This window comes from Phaseolus vulgaris, chromosome 8 (assembly GCF_051622355.1).
Source record: "Phaseolus vulgaris cultivar YP4 chromosome 8, ASM5162235v1, whole genome shotgun sequence".
Lineage (NCBI taxonomy): Eukaryota > Viridiplantae > Streptophyta > Magnoliopsida > Fabales > Fabaceae > Phaseolus > Phaseolus vulgaris.
The window spans coordinates 55,569,363-55,585,486 of record NC_143505.1 but is presented as its reverse complement, the minus strand read 5'-3'; the positions used below and the strand labels follow the sequence as shown (position 1 = coordinate 55,585,486).

The 16,124-nt window shown below is 33.2% G+C and overlaps 2 protein-coding genes across 3 annotated transcripts; both read right to left on the bottom strand.

The window, feature by feature from the left end:
• Positions 1 to 398: 398 nt before the first annotated feature.
• Positions 399 to 3,577, bottom strand: LOC150025670 (triacylglycerol lipase-like protein). Of its 2 annotated transcripts, none has more exons than XM_090294371.1 (5): positions 3,220 to 3,577; positions 3,061 to 3,133; positions 2,904 to 2,968; positions 2,701 to 2,813; positions 399 to 1,483 (listed from the first exon to the last, which is right to left on the bottom strand). In XM_090294371.1, the coding sequence occupies exons 1-5, from the start codon at positions 3,316 to 3,318 to the stop codon at positions 1,240 to 1,242; spliced, it is 594 nt and encodes a 197-aa protein (XP_090150497.1). In that variant the 5' UTR covers positions 3,319 to 3,577; the 3' UTR covers positions 399 to 1,239. The 2 variants fall into 2 exon arrangements, with proteins under 2 accessions (XP_090150497.1, XP_090150496.1); XM_090294370.1 differs by having other exon boundaries at positions 399 to 929.
• A 1,623-nt stretch (positions 3,578 to 5,200) lies between these two features.
• On the bottom strand, positions 5,201 to 14,556 carry HUB2 (histone mono-ubiquitination 2). The gene is made up of 19 exons (XM_068629426.1): positions 14,241 to 14,556; positions 13,237 to 13,398; positions 12,942 to 13,035; positions 12,640 to 12,870; positions 12,350 to 12,517; positions 11,156 to 11,349; positions 10,977 to 11,060; positions 10,744 to 10,863; positions 10,454 to 10,640; positions 10,211 to 10,371; positions 9,148 to 9,219; positions 8,739 to 8,815; positions 7,754 to 7,945; positions 7,339 to 7,411; positions 7,137 to 7,223; positions 6,387 to 6,524; positions 6,048 to 6,250; positions 5,646 to 5,808; positions 5,201 to 5,477 (listed from the first exon to the last, which is right to left on the bottom strand). Exons 1-19 carry the CDS (start codon positions 14,346 to 14,348, stop codon positions 5,346 to 5,348), a joined length of 2,646 nt encoding a protein of 881 aa, XP_068485527.1. The 5' UTR covers positions 14,349 to 14,556; the 3' UTR covers positions 5,201 to 5,345.
• Between the last annotated feature and the right edge of the window lie 1,568 nt (positions 14,557 to 16,124).

Sequence of the window (16,124 nt, the reverse complement as noted above, 5' to 3'; positions counted from 1 at the left end):
CTCTTCAATAGTGCATCACTTTTTATAGTGTCCAACAATTACTTTACCACGCATAAAACACCTCAAATTAATTACATAAGTTTACAAAAACAACTCGGTATCACACGCTAACCATTAGATTATTTTAATAACTTAGAGTTACCCTTTCTCCCTTCTCACTAAATATTTAGATATCTTATCTCATCTGGTGAGTCCATTCCCAAACTAGTGGAATCTTCATGTATTCAACTAAATAGGAAAGGAAAAAATGGAAACCAAGTGTTAGAGAATATGTTATATCACTCTTGAATTATATTATATTGGTAAAAAATTGTCAGTAAAATTACACTATTAAGAACTTGTTCATTCCCTACACAACACAAATTTAATCTGTATTTCCTCCAATATAGAGAGTTCTATTTGCCAGCCACAAAAACTAAAGTATGTGTATTTCCTCCTTTATAAATTCAACAATCAAAATAGAACACAAGTTTCTAAAGCACTTCTCACATGAAGGATGAAGAATTTATGAAGCTAAAGGATGAGCAGCTGCTGCCCAAAATAAAACATCAGTGCAAAATTTGATGATAATTGGTTATAAACCACGTTGCTACTCCTTTTATCTAATTGAATGCGTAATCCGGTATCTGCAGCCATCTCAACAATATTGTTTCTTAAAGAATCATTTTATAGTAGTATACTAATTGGATTTTCCAGTAACATGTGTGATAGCTGCATCCTTTATACTTGATTCAGATGTTTGTAGTACAGTATCAGACACTTTGAATCTTGTAAGGTTTCTTCTAAGGAATTGGAATTGCAACCCTTTAGGTTTTATCTTCCCAAGCAATTGCCATCTTCTAGGTGTAATCTGTCCTAGCATTTTCATTTGCTCCTTTCTGAACTTCTTAGTTGCATACCAGATTCCACCTCTCCATCCTAAGGCATACCTGTATATCAGCTAAAGTGAGAACTCATAGCTAAAAGGAAATTAGAATGTTTAAATCCACTGATTGCAAAATATCAAAAGAAAATAAAAGTCAATACGCATGGGTTAAGAAACAAGCAACAACACATCAAGAGAGGAAACATGTTCACGTCAAACATGTATACCAACACCTACAATCAATCAACGGGTCAAATTCAATACTCTTACATCTAAGATCTTGTCAGCATGATTAAACAGATGCCATATAATATGGTACTATTTCCTTTTACTGATTAAAACATTTTTAAGTGATTTTAACTGAGGCATCTTGTTCATATCAAACGTGCACACCAACCCAAGATGTAAACAAATAAACTTGACATCATACAAGAACTATATTCCAAATTCAGAAGCAAACCGATTGGAGTAATGATTTGAGTTTGAGAAAAAAAAAACCCAGACATAATAAATAGGATGCTAAAGAGTTGAGAGTGACACCTCCCTGTTTTCCTCCCACTCCCCCCTTCCCTGTTTTCCTCCCACTCCCAATGTCCTTCCCGATATGCAAAACTGCACCTAATTATTTTTGTCATCAGCAAATTTTAGAAGCCTTGAGACCTTGAAGCTAAGAAGCATCAAATTTATATGTAGGGAGATGTTGGTATATGGAATTAAAAATTGTAATTCGTGAAATCATTCATGTAGCCTTTTAGTTTTGTCATCCAAATTCCTCCTCACAGTGCCTCTATCTCTAAAGCAAAAATCAATGTCCTGTCCCATTTTCCCCAGTACATAAAAGAGAAATCCAAGCAAAATCAAAAATAGATAAATTGGTACGGGAGCATGGTGTGTAAAGTGAACTTGCAGAATGCGTAGGCATAGATTTAATTGTAGGTGTGAAGAACCCACACAATAATAGATTTTGAGCCAGCAGAATAATATGTGCAATGCCAGAATCAGAATGGTAGATTCATCCTCTTAAAAAAATCTAAAGTTTAGTTTTTTTTACTAACATCTTAAGTTTTACATCATAATTTTTCCAACTTTCCTTTAAATTATTTTATCTCTCTCTTTTCTTTCTGCAATTTTTTTTCTCAGGTGCTAGTTGGAAAATTTACTGTGCATACTAGTCTTCTAGAATAGCCAGTCCCAAGCCCAGCTAAAACAGGAGAGTTGTATTCACTATTAAGCCTTTCTCAGTCAATGTAAAACTTGTTAAAACCCCACTCATGTTGCTAGTTGGAAAATTGAACCACATCACTGTATTATTAGGAAAATTAAGTACTGTTCAACAGTAAGTATTAAGTCACCTAAATTAATCCATGCAAACTGCGAGGGACAAAAAGATTCACAGTGATCTGAACAACAGATCAAGAGCCGAGACTGAAAGGGTGGGAATTTGTAGTATAACAAGAACATACAGGTACACAAAATTAAACTTCTGTAATTATTAATTTTTCTTAATCTCTGCAGTTTGTAATTAATTAAAACATTACAATTATACAGCAACCACAGACCTTTTCCAACAGAATGAGATTGGTTGCATTACATGCAACAAACAATTTTTGGCGATCCTCGTAATATATAATAACCATCATGACACTGCAATCATTCATGTTTGGTGAACTAACCATAAAAATTTCTCAACCCCCAATATTCACAACTTCGTTTGTGTTCCACAATGATTGCACTAATGAAATAATGTCAAGTTGCTAATAAGGACGAAACAATGTTGCAGTGGAAATGTTAAGGAGCATGTTAATGTTTGCGAGTGAGGGAGATAGTGAACAAACCCGATAACCAGGGAGGTTCCAGCAGTGGCAACACAAGCAGGAATGCTACAACCTCCGGAACCTGCGACAATGTCTTTGATTTCGGCATGTTGGAGATTGGAATTGCTTTTGACCTGACAGAAACACAACGAACCCCATGATACAAAGATGAAGCAAAAGAAAGGAAAAAAAAAGAATAGAAGCAAAGAGATTTATGTACATACAGCATTTTCAATGGATTGAAGCCTTTGATCTACTTTGGTGTCATGTAAATGGCGCAAGGAGTAACCTATGAAATTTTTAATAAAAGGTGAGTGTGATTAATGGGCAAAGAATAGAAGAGAAGAGAAGAGAAGAGAAGAGAAGAGGGGAAAGACAGACCGAACCAAGCAGTGGCAACGGAAGCAATGGAAGTTCCAACAGTGAACACCACACGATGTCTCTCAAATGTATCCTAAAACACATAAACATGTGAGAAGAGATGAGAAAAGAGAATGGAGAGAGAGAGAGAGAGAGAGAGAGAGAGAGAGAGAGAAAAACCTTGGTAGAAAAAAAAGTGTCTTGAATGGCAGCCCGTGAATTGAGATACTTTTTCTTAAGGTTGGTGGCCGAAAACACAGAACTCCTTAATCGCTGCATATGCAATTGTATCAGAAGAAGCGTTCTTCCCACGCCGAAACACAAAAACCTGTGCCGCTTCCTCAAACGGACAAGGAAAACCGTTTTCTTCTACTTCTTCCTCAAACAACTATTCACCTTTCTCATTCACTTCATCTGCACCCAATTATCAATAATATTCTTTTATTTAATCAAACCTCACACCCTCATTCTTCTTCCTCCGACGTAGCTTCTCCTGTAGGTCAAAAAATCACCTCCTTAAACAAATACATTCCGGTCTACAATAATATTAAGAATTATATAATTTAAAAGGTATATTTTTTAATTTGCATATTTTGAGTTGTAGAATTCTTGGAAATACTTTTAGATTTTATAATTGAAATGTATTTTTTGAAAGAGATATATTCTTATTTATAGATTTCAGCTTCAGAATTTTATAATTCATAATTTTTTTAGATTATTCATTCTAAAATAAATAAATAAAATATCAATACAAGGTATTTTTAGCATTTTAAGAAGTATGGAGGTGTCTGGAGTGCAGGAAAAAACAGCCACCTCCACATAACTTAAATGACAAATTCTACTTTATCACTTTTCAAAATTATTCTTTATTTTGGATTTGAAAATTCGAAATTCAAAAAATATAATTTAAAAATCAAAATCTTAAATAAATTTAAAACGAAAAAAACACATTTCAGAAAAAAAAATCCTAAATATAAAATCTGAAAATATATTTTTTTTAAAAATAAATTTTCAAATTTGTAATTAACTTAAGGATTACATAGAAGTCATTTTTTATATGCATGATTAGTTTATGGATTACATAATTCAAAAATCTTTTTTAGTTTATGAATTAATTCGGAATTCTTTTTTCAAATGCGGTTCGAATTAGATAATCCAAAAATACTCAACGGGGTGACACAAGAAGAATTGAAATGTGTTTTCATGTTTTATATGGAGGTGAGAGAAGATATGAAGGTCCAGAAAGAAACAGTCTTCAAATTAATATGGGGCAAATGTTTCCTACACCCAATCATTTTTAACCTGCATCTAACATATTTTTTAATTTCCAAAAATGCCCTTAATTATGGAAATAAAAATCCAGAATTGAAAATAATATATGCTGAAAAAATAAATCTGGAAGTGGTTATTGAGTTTCGGAAATAAAAATTAAAATTCTATTTCGGACAAAAAAAAATCTGGAATTAAAAATAATACATTCCGAAAAAAAAATCTGAAAAAGAGATTATTGTGTTTCGGAAATGAAAATCTGAAAACAAAAATGAAAAACTCATTCCAGATAAAAAATCCGTAATATAAAATTTCGTTCCAGAAAAAAAAATCTGGAACACATATTTTGGAAATTTTTTTTAAGAACAGTTTCGTCTTTTTTGTTTTCGCTGGAATCGGTGCAGTGATATGGTGCAGGAAGCAATTGCCTTAATATGGTGGAGGAGAATTTGCCTACTTAAGTACATACTACAGCTTCGGGCTTTGGCCCAAAAACTTATTAATATGTTTTTTTTACCTTGATAAATATGATTAAGTAGTAGTGATATTCTATTATAGTAAAACAAATAAGTTGTGATTCGAGATAGAGAATAGTTATAAGCTAAAGACTTTGACTTTTAATATAATATCTAATTTGTTGATATATCCAAGATATGTGTATGTAAATAGATACAAATCTAAAATATTAAAAGGCTCGCTGATTGCACGTTTTAAAAGTATTTTATAAAAGTTTATTATACTAATATATAATGAAATTTTCCATTTTGGTATAACATTTCATATTTTATTTTATCTTTAATTATATTTTAAAATTAAAAAATATATATACTATTTAAATACTAAAAGTGACTACGATATAATCACTCGATAATAGATATTACTTCAAGGGCAATGAAGTAATGATACACATATATTCATTGCTCATGAGGTAGGAATGCTTGTTTGAAGCTGTATAATCAAGGTAATAAGGAGAAACAGTAGTGAAGAAGGAACCAAAAAATTAAAATGAACCCCTACTAGGTATCTTAACATCTGTCTCATATCTTTACAAAACGAACATCACTCTGTCCAAATGCTGTTCCACATGCAGGACATTTGCGGTGCCGAAGCTCTAGATTTCTCTGAATGCATTGATTGCAGAACAAGTGATAGCATTTCACAATCACAACCTGCCAAATACACACACCAAACTTTTATTTGTTGCTGTTACAATAAATTCTAATTTAGATATTACATATATGCAGTTGCAAGTACAAGAAAAAATGTCAAATCAGCTTGGGGTGTTATCCCTATTTCAAAACAATCATGATACTGCATATAATTTGGTATGTTGTTACCTCCTTGGGACGATCAGTGCAGACAGTACACTTGATCATGTTCTTGCATATCCTTATTTCTTTTTCAAGTTTTTGTATTGTGGTTTCTCCAGTTTCAGAAGTCAGCTCAGCAATTTGGCTGTTCAATTCCTTTAATTCCTCCTCGAGCTTCTTCCTTGAACTCCTGCACGACATATACCAAGATTCTTAAGATCCAAGACTACTTCTGCGAGCATGTTTATTCAGCCCCTAACCAACCTTATTAATCCATCAATTTCATAAAACTTGGAATTTTGAGTCTCTAGGTTCATTATTAGAATTAAAATTGTATCTGCAAGTAGTGGCAATGTAAAAACTTTCTTTGAAAATCTATCCCTGATCCAGTCTTGATGCATAATCAACCTCCTTAAAAAGAAAAAATACCTTTCACTCTCCAATTCCATTTCAATAGCTTCCGTGTCTTTCTGAATTTGATCGTACTCTTTCTCTGAAGAGGAGACAGAAGACTTGAGCAGCTTCAATTCCTTCTCCGCATCTGCCAATTCCCACCTTGCAAATTCCAGGGTCACCGCAAGGTGTTTTTCTTCTTGATTACACTTAATGGCTTCAGATAAAATGGCTTTCATCTGCAGGATTCAAAATATTGTTTACAACAGTAAGCAGCCGCTGCTACAGCAAATTTGTTCGGCATAATATCCAAATATATCAGAAAATTAAGGGGCCAGTAGAGGGAGAGGGGACAGGCAGCGGGAAAAGTTGGACCTGTTCTTCACTGTGTGCAATCCTCGCCTTTGAATTTTCTATTGAAGTATTCAGTTGTTGAAGTTGTTTAGCTAAGGCCTGCTTCTGGGACAATAGAGTGTTGTAGACCTGTTTTGCCTTTACGCTATCTGATACAAGCTGCATTAGAATCGAATATTATAAAAACATGATCTCGCTAACCAAAAGTTGAATTATTTGAGCAAATATCACTAGGATTTAGTAAATTGAACGAATTTGTGTTTAAAAAGTTATTGTTTGAGTGACATTTATCCCTGCCAAAATCAACTCTCATACAGCAAAATTTCATGATGTTTGAGAAAATTGATTGTCAAGATTTTTTCCAAAATCGATTATCCCAAATTTCTAGGTTGATCCAGAGTTGATTCTAGGATATGCTGCCCACAAGTTCTCCAAAAAACCTTCCTAATGATTCCATCTTATAAGATTCACCATAATCTATAAAATCCTCTTTAGTAGTATGACACTTCTAAAATTATTTTTTTCTATAAATTAACCAGATGCTAATTTTTTCATGTGGATTCATGCATAATCAGTTCTTGAAAATATTGACATATGTTTCTACACATAATAGCAAAACTTAATACATAAGCTACAAAGATGAAACATATATCTTTCATCAACCAGAATAGCAAAAGCCAGGAAAATAACCTAAGCATTGCTGTTGTTCATGGAAAAATAGTGAAGATCATAGTGAGATAATGTTTACTGAAGATAAAAAATAAGATATACCTTAATATTATAGTCATCCCTCTCAATCACTTGGTCCAACAGATTTTGGTTCTGTGTCTGCATATCTTCATATGCTTGACCAATAGTCTTCATGACAGCAATCAAATAATTATATTACAAGAAATGAGAGTTAGAGTAAACCAATCCACATTTATTTCTGTTCATCTAGTATGAAGGGGGAGAAGAAAGTCAGATAGCAAACCTCAATTTCAGATATATATGCCTCTGCCTCAGCATCTTTAACTTTAATAGCCTCAGTCAGCTCCAAAATGCCCCTGAACATGAAAATGGCATGGATCAACATATTAATAGACAAGCTAGTTTGTAAACATTGACTCCATTCATATGACAACAGTCAACGTAAAAAATTGAAAATGCTAAAACCACACATTTGACTTCTATCTGATAAAGAAAATTTTATCAAACAACTGATAACAACAAATAAATAAAACTATCAAGACATTTTTTTTGAGTTAAACATGTTGCAAAATAGATTTCTGATTTCTCTCCCAGAGTAAACAAGCACAAATAGGGTTTGTAAGGGAAGAAAAAGCGATAGACAAGTTTGTCGATTAAACAAAACCATACTCAATGTAGAAGTACACCTAAAGACCAACCTCTCAGATGCATCCAGCTTCGCCCTCAAGTCCTCTATTTCAGCTTCAGCAGCCGAAAGCCTTTGTTCACAAGCAGCTTCAGCTTCATTAGCAGCTTTTACTCTCAACTCTAGGCTATGCTCATCTAAAGCATTTTTTAGTATTTCAGCTTGAGAGTGAGCTTTACTTTCGGATTCTCTAACTTCTGAATAACTGATATCCAAGTTTTACAGCAAATCAAGATCAAATATCCAAGTATACATAATTTTGATTTGAATGCAAAATAAATTCTGTAATAAGCTACCAAAACAACTAAATGCTTACCTTAAGTTAAATTTAACACTAAAAATTACGGACTTATTGGGATAAAGCATATATTCTGATTGATTAAACTGTACATAGGATACATGAATAATGAATATAGTGATAGATAGATAGATACACAGAAGATTCAGGGCTTATTTGAGATCCCCGATGTTAAGATCCAATTGCAAGGTATGGGGTCCCACGTTGGAAGTATGGGAATCTAGTTTGGGATTCTAGAGGGCGGCTAAACCAAAAGAATAATATCATAGAGTCATTGGATATCATTAGAATAATACAGACACTTATGAACCGTCTTCCAAATATCATAGCATGTAGTGGAGGACAGATATTAAGGAGATTCAATGAACTGCCATAAAAGAGTCCATTGGTAGTTTCTCTGTACCCAATCATCACATAACTTGGTATATGAAATAATTGGAGACTTAGTTCATGGGATGATAATGAGTGCAATTTGCAAATCATCAGACTAATACCTGTGAACACTAATTGTATTTTATTAAGCAATACATGAACATACTGGTTCCTAAGTGCATTAACAAATATTATTTCCAACAATATGTGCAAAAAAAAATCACATGTGTTATGTATCAGCAATTCAGCATGTTTTTTATAAGAAATTCTACCTCAAATTAACTGCAAGAAACTCGTGCCACCATTTTAATAATTCAAATCAACATACCTTTTATCATAATTCTCCTGGCCATACATATCCAAAACAAATTCTAACTCCTGATTCTCTTTCTGTAACTTTTCAGTCTGCACCAAAATATCACAATCAATTATTTGAAAATTAGTTTAGAAAATACAGAATCCCCCAAAATCACAGCCAAATAATGCTGGAGAATCTTTGAAAGCAAAGATGCCTATGCACATGCATGATACAAGTCAAAGGAAAGGAAAAGATCTGCAATCATATCTGATTCAGACACAGGAATACTCAATATTCAGAAAGTAATATATAAGTGGCATCAATCAACTTAAACCCAAACAAGAAAACTGAGAAGTGTCACTGCTGTACAACAAAGCCATTAAAGAAGAAAATACCTATAGATCGAGAGAGACAATGTTAAAGGCCAAGGCAGACTTACCAGCATTTTTAAAGACTTGATTTCCAAAACCTGTTCAGCACATTTGTTTGCAAGGCTCTTTAGTTCGCTTGTCTGCATCACAAGTAATTTTAGCCAACCTTAATGCTAAAAATGTATATTTTGTGTGTATTTGAAGAAGGTACAAAAACTAAGCTGAAAGAGAGTGATTTATTTAAACTGAAAGTACGGGCATCTATATAGAACCAATAACTTGATATGGAAGCTATGCTGAGTAGTCTTCAGCTCAGCATAAGTGGATACTGTCTGTTTTTGAAGAAAGTAGAACTAAGCCAAAGGAGAAAGAAATTTATGTAAACTAATAGTTCAGGTATGTGCAGGCTATCTGACTAGACTACAGCTCAACATAACTACTGCAGTTAGTAGTTAAACAGGTACTAAACTGATTACAACTGTAAACTATTCTATACACTACCAGTCTTCAGTGGCAAACACTTCCACCCATATGATCTTGCTGCATGCATTTTCCAACTAACAATTTTTGTCATTAAATTCAAGGTGGTTTGTCTAGAAATATATTTTCATTTTGATTTATAACCACAAACTATCATGATTTATTACAATGGATGTTGATTGTTGTTGTTAACTTGCATCAATTTAGAAGTTTTTCATTGACTTGCTATAATTTAACATGCATACAGAACTGTATTCATTAAATAAAGAAATGGACACTTGGAATTCAATGTCTATAGGAGCAATTAACAATTTTGAAGGATATATTTATTTATTGAATTCAATAATGTCACTTTATACTGCCCACAAAGTTGAAAGGCCTCTTTTACTTGTTCCGGTATGCTAGAAATATATTTCAAAACAACCCTTGCCTTTTTCCCAACAGGTTAGCATTTGATTGAATCATTTCTTTACATTTAACAACAAAAATTAATACAGCTATAAGACACGCTAATTCCTTATAAAAAGTGACAATGTAGAGAACATTGCAGATTCAATCTAACTAGATAAATTTCTCTGGAAGACTTATGACAGAGTGGGTGGGAAAGAAAATGAAATGGCAAATTATATCAGATCAGTTTGTGACAACAACCTTCATGTTCAACACTTCTCTTAGTGAATGTGCTTTCTCCCGTAATGATACAGCCTCGTGAGCTGCATCTTTCCATCGCTTCAATTGAGCTTCCATCATTCCCATTTCTTTAGATAAAGCTGAAGCCATAACATGAAACTCAGATTTGATATCTTTTCTCCCTGAAATGTATAATATTGTAAGAAACTGAGAGATCAAATCACATCCAGCACAAGTCTAACACAAAACAAGTTAAATGCTGACCAGTATCCTGTTTAGCTTCTTCCATTTTAATTTCAATATCATTCTTTTCAATAATACACTTCTGTAACTGGAGCTCTAGTTCATCAATCCTATGGTCAGAATTGTCAAGGACCTGCCTTGCAGAATCAGCAGACTCCAATTTCAAATTTAATTCATTCTCCCATTTTGCAATATGAACACTGCCAGCCTAAAATAACATTTAAAAGAAATTGTAAAAGAGGAAATCACAAATATGAATTTAAAACCAAACTGTAATAGAACTATAGGGAAAAAAGGAAATCACTGTTAACCTGAAGGGATTCTACCAATGTTTTATACCGGCCCAATTCAGATGTCCAATGTTGAAGTTGATCATTAGCTAAAGAGTATATTCGCGAACAGCGTATATACTTATCATCTTTCAGTTCATTCTGGAAATAAACATAGATGAAAATAAATTTTTACATGGGATGGGACTCTATAATGAGTGCATCTCAACAATTCAAGAAAATATTATCATACTAGATAATCCAAACTTACAAACCTGAAGATCTTGGAATTGCTTTGTCAAGGTCTGATTGTCTTCCTGTGCCTCTTGGAGCTCAGAAAAACGATCAGCATCTACTATCTATGACATTAAGCAATCATATATCTTCATTAGATAGAGAACAAGAACAAAGGAATTTTCAGATTCAGAGGGAAAGAAAATCATGCTACAAAAACCTTTGCTTCCTCAATTGAATCCTTCAACTCACGCAAACCCATGGTCCTGTCCGCAATGTTTTCAGGAGACAGATTTCCATTCACTGCATCTGCATTGGGGGAATTCATCCCTATTGCTGTATCCTTTTGCATTTCTAGATTGACTAGTTTTCTTCTACTCTCTTCAAGTTCAGCCACAATCTCATCAAGCTCACCTTTACATGCAACAAGAAAATACTCTAGTGATAATTATGAAAAGCAATCACAGTTCTCCTTCTATGATTTCCAAATCTACACAAAAAATCTCTGCATAAATCTAAGGATATTAATTCTGGTCATATTGATTCCTAATTAATTCTAACCAGACCAATTAAAATCACTGTTACTTAACTCAAAATTTCCTAAATTAATGAATTATGCAGCTCCAAAATTAAAATACTCTCCCTTCTAAGCACATGACAAAAGAACCATCATCCTCTACTGAAGCTGTTGTTGTTAGTTCTAAATTATATTAGAATTTCAGAAAAGCTTTCAAGCAAGCCTTGGCACAATAGTAAGGTTTCTGCCTTGTGATCAGTCATAGGTTCAAATTCAAGAACTAGCCTATCGACTAGTAGGGCCAGGGCTAACTACATAACCCCCTAAGCCTCAATTGGTGGGAGCTCATGACCTAAGCCACCTTTTTTAAGTAGCTTACCTATTCACTAACCTTAAAACGTTCACATGAATTGGCATATCCAAAAATTAAAACTGAAATCAAAACATATCCACTCAAATCAACCAAATTGTATGGAGGATTTATACAAATCTAAAATCAATAGGATTTCAAAATCAAATCAATACCCATTCTGTAATTTTCCAAAAAAAGAAATTTCAATATTTTAATTCTCCAATCAAATAATCCAACTATAAATCATATTAATTTCTTAAAATGTTTCATTCCACACTAACAAACTTTCTTCAATTTTCAATGTGATACAAATGTGTGGACCAAATGGGAGATTTATTCATACAACATATATAGTATTACCACTTTAACAGAAAAAAAAAAAAAAAAAACACCATTAAAAATACGAGTAAAACATTCTATTGAACCATGTTGCAAACCACTTAAACCATATCAGATGATAATCAAGATCATTATATTTCGCATTTTTTTAATTCTAAACTTCATAATAACTAGTTAGAAAAAACAAAAAGGAACATTTTGCAGACCTGCAAGGTGTTTAATGTCAGATTTTTCTTGTAAGCACTCATTGATAGAAGTTTGAATACCAACAGTATACTCATTATGCTTTGCATGGAGAGTATCAATCACTTCCTGTAAATTATTTGCCTCCTCTTTAATCATATCATCAATCTTAGTCATTAGGGTTATAGCATCTGCAAACCAGAGTGAGTAAAACAGGTCATTTGTATAAATTTTCTCTAACTATTCTACTACACCAATATATGATATAAAAAAATTGTAAACAAAAACTGGATAGCATATCATATTTTGTTACCTTCTGAAGATAAATCTCCGTGTAAAGTCTGAGCTATACCACCTGATCTTTCCATCTGATCATCAATAATAACTTTCAGAAGTTTCAACAACTCCATTGTAGATGATTGACGCAAAGCAAGGGCCTCCTCAACATAACTAGTGAGCTCGTCATCACTGATTCCTTTAATGGAATCTTTCTGGATTAATCTACATAGAAATATATCCTCAGCGGGACATAAAGGAAGTGAACCTAGAGAGTAAGTCAAGTCAGTCTCTTGATTACCTTTACACAGAGAAAAAACTACTTGTGGGTGTGTATACCTTTAGGTTTTTCAATGTCAGTCAAATATTGCAATGTGTCTTTGCCTTTGCCTCTCCCAGCTTGTATTCCAAGAAGAATCATGTCGTCAACCAACTAGAAAGACATATAAGAAAATTAAGCCAGATAGCATATTATCCTACAGGAATACGACAAAAAGTGCATCGCCTGCCACCCAATGACATCCCAAGGGGTCACCAGAGCATACTCTGTATATGGTAGTACTACTTTCAAGAGAGGAAAATACAAAACTCAACAAAGGGTGACAGGAACCAGAGCATGATGACAAAGAATAACCTGAGTCCAAAGTTGGTTCAAAGCAATTAACATGTCATCATAAGAACTTTGCTTTCCTTTTAGTTCTCTAATTTTTCCTTCAAGGCCGTGCAAAGCATGTTTCTGGACGTCTATCTGTTGAACAAGTTGCTGATTCTGGAACTGTAAGACTCCTGCATCAGCCTGGAGGGAGCATACCATTCCCGTTACACAAGTAAAACTAATAAACAAGTAACATTGAAAAAAAAAACCTTGATGCCACACAGAAAGAGTCATTGAATGATAAACAAGAAACCATACAGTTTTTTACCTCAATCTAGTCAAGCATCTCAATGCTCATTAAAAAACCTTGCCTTACTCTTTTAAATGAAAGACTCTCAATGACATGAAAACATCTTGTTCAGAAACAATATTGTGTCAAAAATCACAAGACATCAAAACCAACCTTGCTACTTGCTACTCTTAGCAGCACACACACACTGCTCAATGAAGTGAGCTAAACCCCCTTAGTAACCAAACCAATTTTGTTTGTTTGCAATTTTTTTAGAATGATACATTTATAAATTAGAATTATCAACTGTCTCGAGATTAGATTAAAACTTAATATAGGTATTTTGATTCTCTTTCTCACTACTTTTCTCTTCTTTGTTTGAAGGCCTGTACCATGTACTTTTCCTATAACTAGTAAAAAAAATATCACCAATAATTATCTTAAGAAGCTAAGTTAGTTAATGGAGTTTAGTAAGTTCGAAATAAGCACAATCTAACTGTCACCCCCTTGTCACAAAAATCAAAACTTTATCCAAAATTTCATTCACCCAGATTAAAAGAGACAATTCATTTTGTGCCCACAATACCAAGCAATTCAAAGAATGCAATTATACACCCAATTCAAAGCAAACGGAAAAAAAATCAGAACCGGATCATCAACAGACCACAAGAGTACAATGAAAGTGGTGAAAACAGCACATATATGAACATAAGAATACACAACAAAACCATATAGTGAGAGAAAAAGGGGTTACGGTTTTGTTGGTGGTAGGAGAGTTGATGGAGTTTCGAGACGTGCGAGAAGAAACAGAGGTGAGATGAGGCCTCTTCTTCTCGGGTTCGTCGTGGTCTGAGTTTTCCATTAAAATTCTGAAATTTTGAACAAAACGCACGACAGCATTTGTAATCGAGATCAAAACTTGCTCAATTCTTCAGAGTTCTGAAGGAATAATAAACAACAACAAAAAATGAAGTAGTCACATAGCACAACAGAGAAAACACGTTTACTCAAGTTTAGGGTGATGTACAGTGTAACCACTGTCTGCATTTTTATATTTATAGAAAAAAAAATAGTATTTGGCCATTTTCATTCATAAATATTTATTTTTATGTAGTTATAATTTAATTAAAAAAATATTATAAATTAAGCACAAATATATTTTTAATACTGAAGTTTTTTTATTTTAGTGACAGTAAAAAATTATTTTTAATTACTCTAAAATTAAAATTCATTGTTTTTTTTCTTAATACTACATGACCCTAGTTATTGAGGTACAAAAATATTTTTTACTTCAAATAAATATTAAATATTAAAAATAGTAATTTAGAATTATTATTATTATTATATATATATATATATATTTTGTACCTAAAAGAAAAATTAAAGCTTCTATCAACAATTTTAAAGTAACTTCATATTTTAATTTTGTTTGGATAATGATAACAAAAATTATCAATAAGACCAATGTTTGAAAATAATAATAATAATATAGATGTAAGTTTGAGATGATAAGTTGAGACTCGAATGACCATTTGTTGGGGACTCATGCATTTTGTGGAGGATATTTTTTCTAAAATTATTGGACACTGGGAGGAACAGTTGGTGTCGAAAAACAACATCCCATTGCAGACTGATAACAAATTGGGGTGTTGTTGATCGTGAGTGCAAGATTGGATTAACTGGGCACCTTTCGAGGTTTTGAAGAACTATTGTAACTCTTAAAACAATAATGCAAGCGGTAATGAAGGGGTTGGTGTTCCTTGGTGGGACAAAGCATCGACAACTACATTTATTTTTCATATCGGTATAATATTTGAAGCTCATACCCTTGTAACTTTGATGTCCATTTTTGTTGTTCTAGCGTTACAATTGTCTGTAAAAGTAATGTATGCAAACTTTTTATATCTGTGAATATTTTGAAGTGTTGGCCTAATAAGTATTGACGTCATTTCTTTACTGCTTATGTTATTACATACATCTCCCTCACATACACGAATGACACTTGGAGTCGTGAACACATCTTCTTACTGAAGAGTGGGTGGTTTTTCTGGTTAAGCAGTGCCCCTACGACCACTAACGATGCATTTGTCTCCACTACAAAGGGTTAACTGAAATCTGGAAGGTGTAGTGTAGGAACCTTTGTAATTTTAATTCGGTGAAAGCTTGATGAATTGCCACAGGCCACATAAATTTCTAGTTATGTAATAAGTCGGTGAGAGGAGTGGCGAGAGTGGCGAACAAATTTCTTGTAAAAGCTGGTGAGACCGAGAAAGCCCCTTAGTTCCGTGAGTGATCGTGGCTGAGGCCCGTTACATATGGCAAGGAATCTTTCTGGGTCAGGGGCAACACCATTGGGACAAATGATATGACCTACGTAACCAACTTGAGTAGTTGCAAAACTGCACTTAGTTAACTTCACAAAGAATTGCTTAGTTTCTAAGAGATCCAGAATAATCTATAAGTGAGTAATACGATTTTGCAATGTAGTACTATAAATTAAAATATAATAAGGACAAATCGCCTTAAATAGGATCGAAGAAGATCATTCATAACTGCTTGAAATGTATAGGGCACATTAGTCAAGCCGAATGGCATGATTAAAAATTTGTAATGCCCATCAGTGGTCTGAAAAGTTGTC

Bases quoted from the DNA above. Each gene is read 5' to 3' on its own strand.
- HUB2 (XM_068629426.1), bottom strand. From the start codon at position 14,348: ATGGAAAACTCAGACCACGACGAACCCGAGAAGAAGAGGCCTCATCTC. The intron at 9,220-10,210 runs GTTGTTGTCACA...CTTGTGATGCAG, and splicing joins GAGAAGTGTTGAACATGAAG to ACAAGCGAACTAAAGAGCCT. The intron at 8,816-9,147 runs GTAAGTCTGCCT...ATTTTGGTGCAG, and splicing joins TCAAGTCTTTAAAAATGCTG to ACTGAAAAGTTACAGAAAGA.
- LOC150025670 (XM_090294370.1), bottom strand. From the start codon at position 3,318: ATGCAGCGATTAAGGAGTTCTGTGTTTTCGGCCACCAACCTTAAGAAA. The intron at 2,969-3,060 runs GTCTGTCTTTCC...AAAATTTCATAG, and splicing joins CGTTGCCACTGCTTGGTTCG to GTTACTCCTTGCGCCATTTA. The intron at 2,814-2,903 runs GTATGTACATAA...TGTTTCTGTCAG, and splicing joins TTCAATCCATTGAAAATGCT to GTCAAAAGCAATTCCAATCT.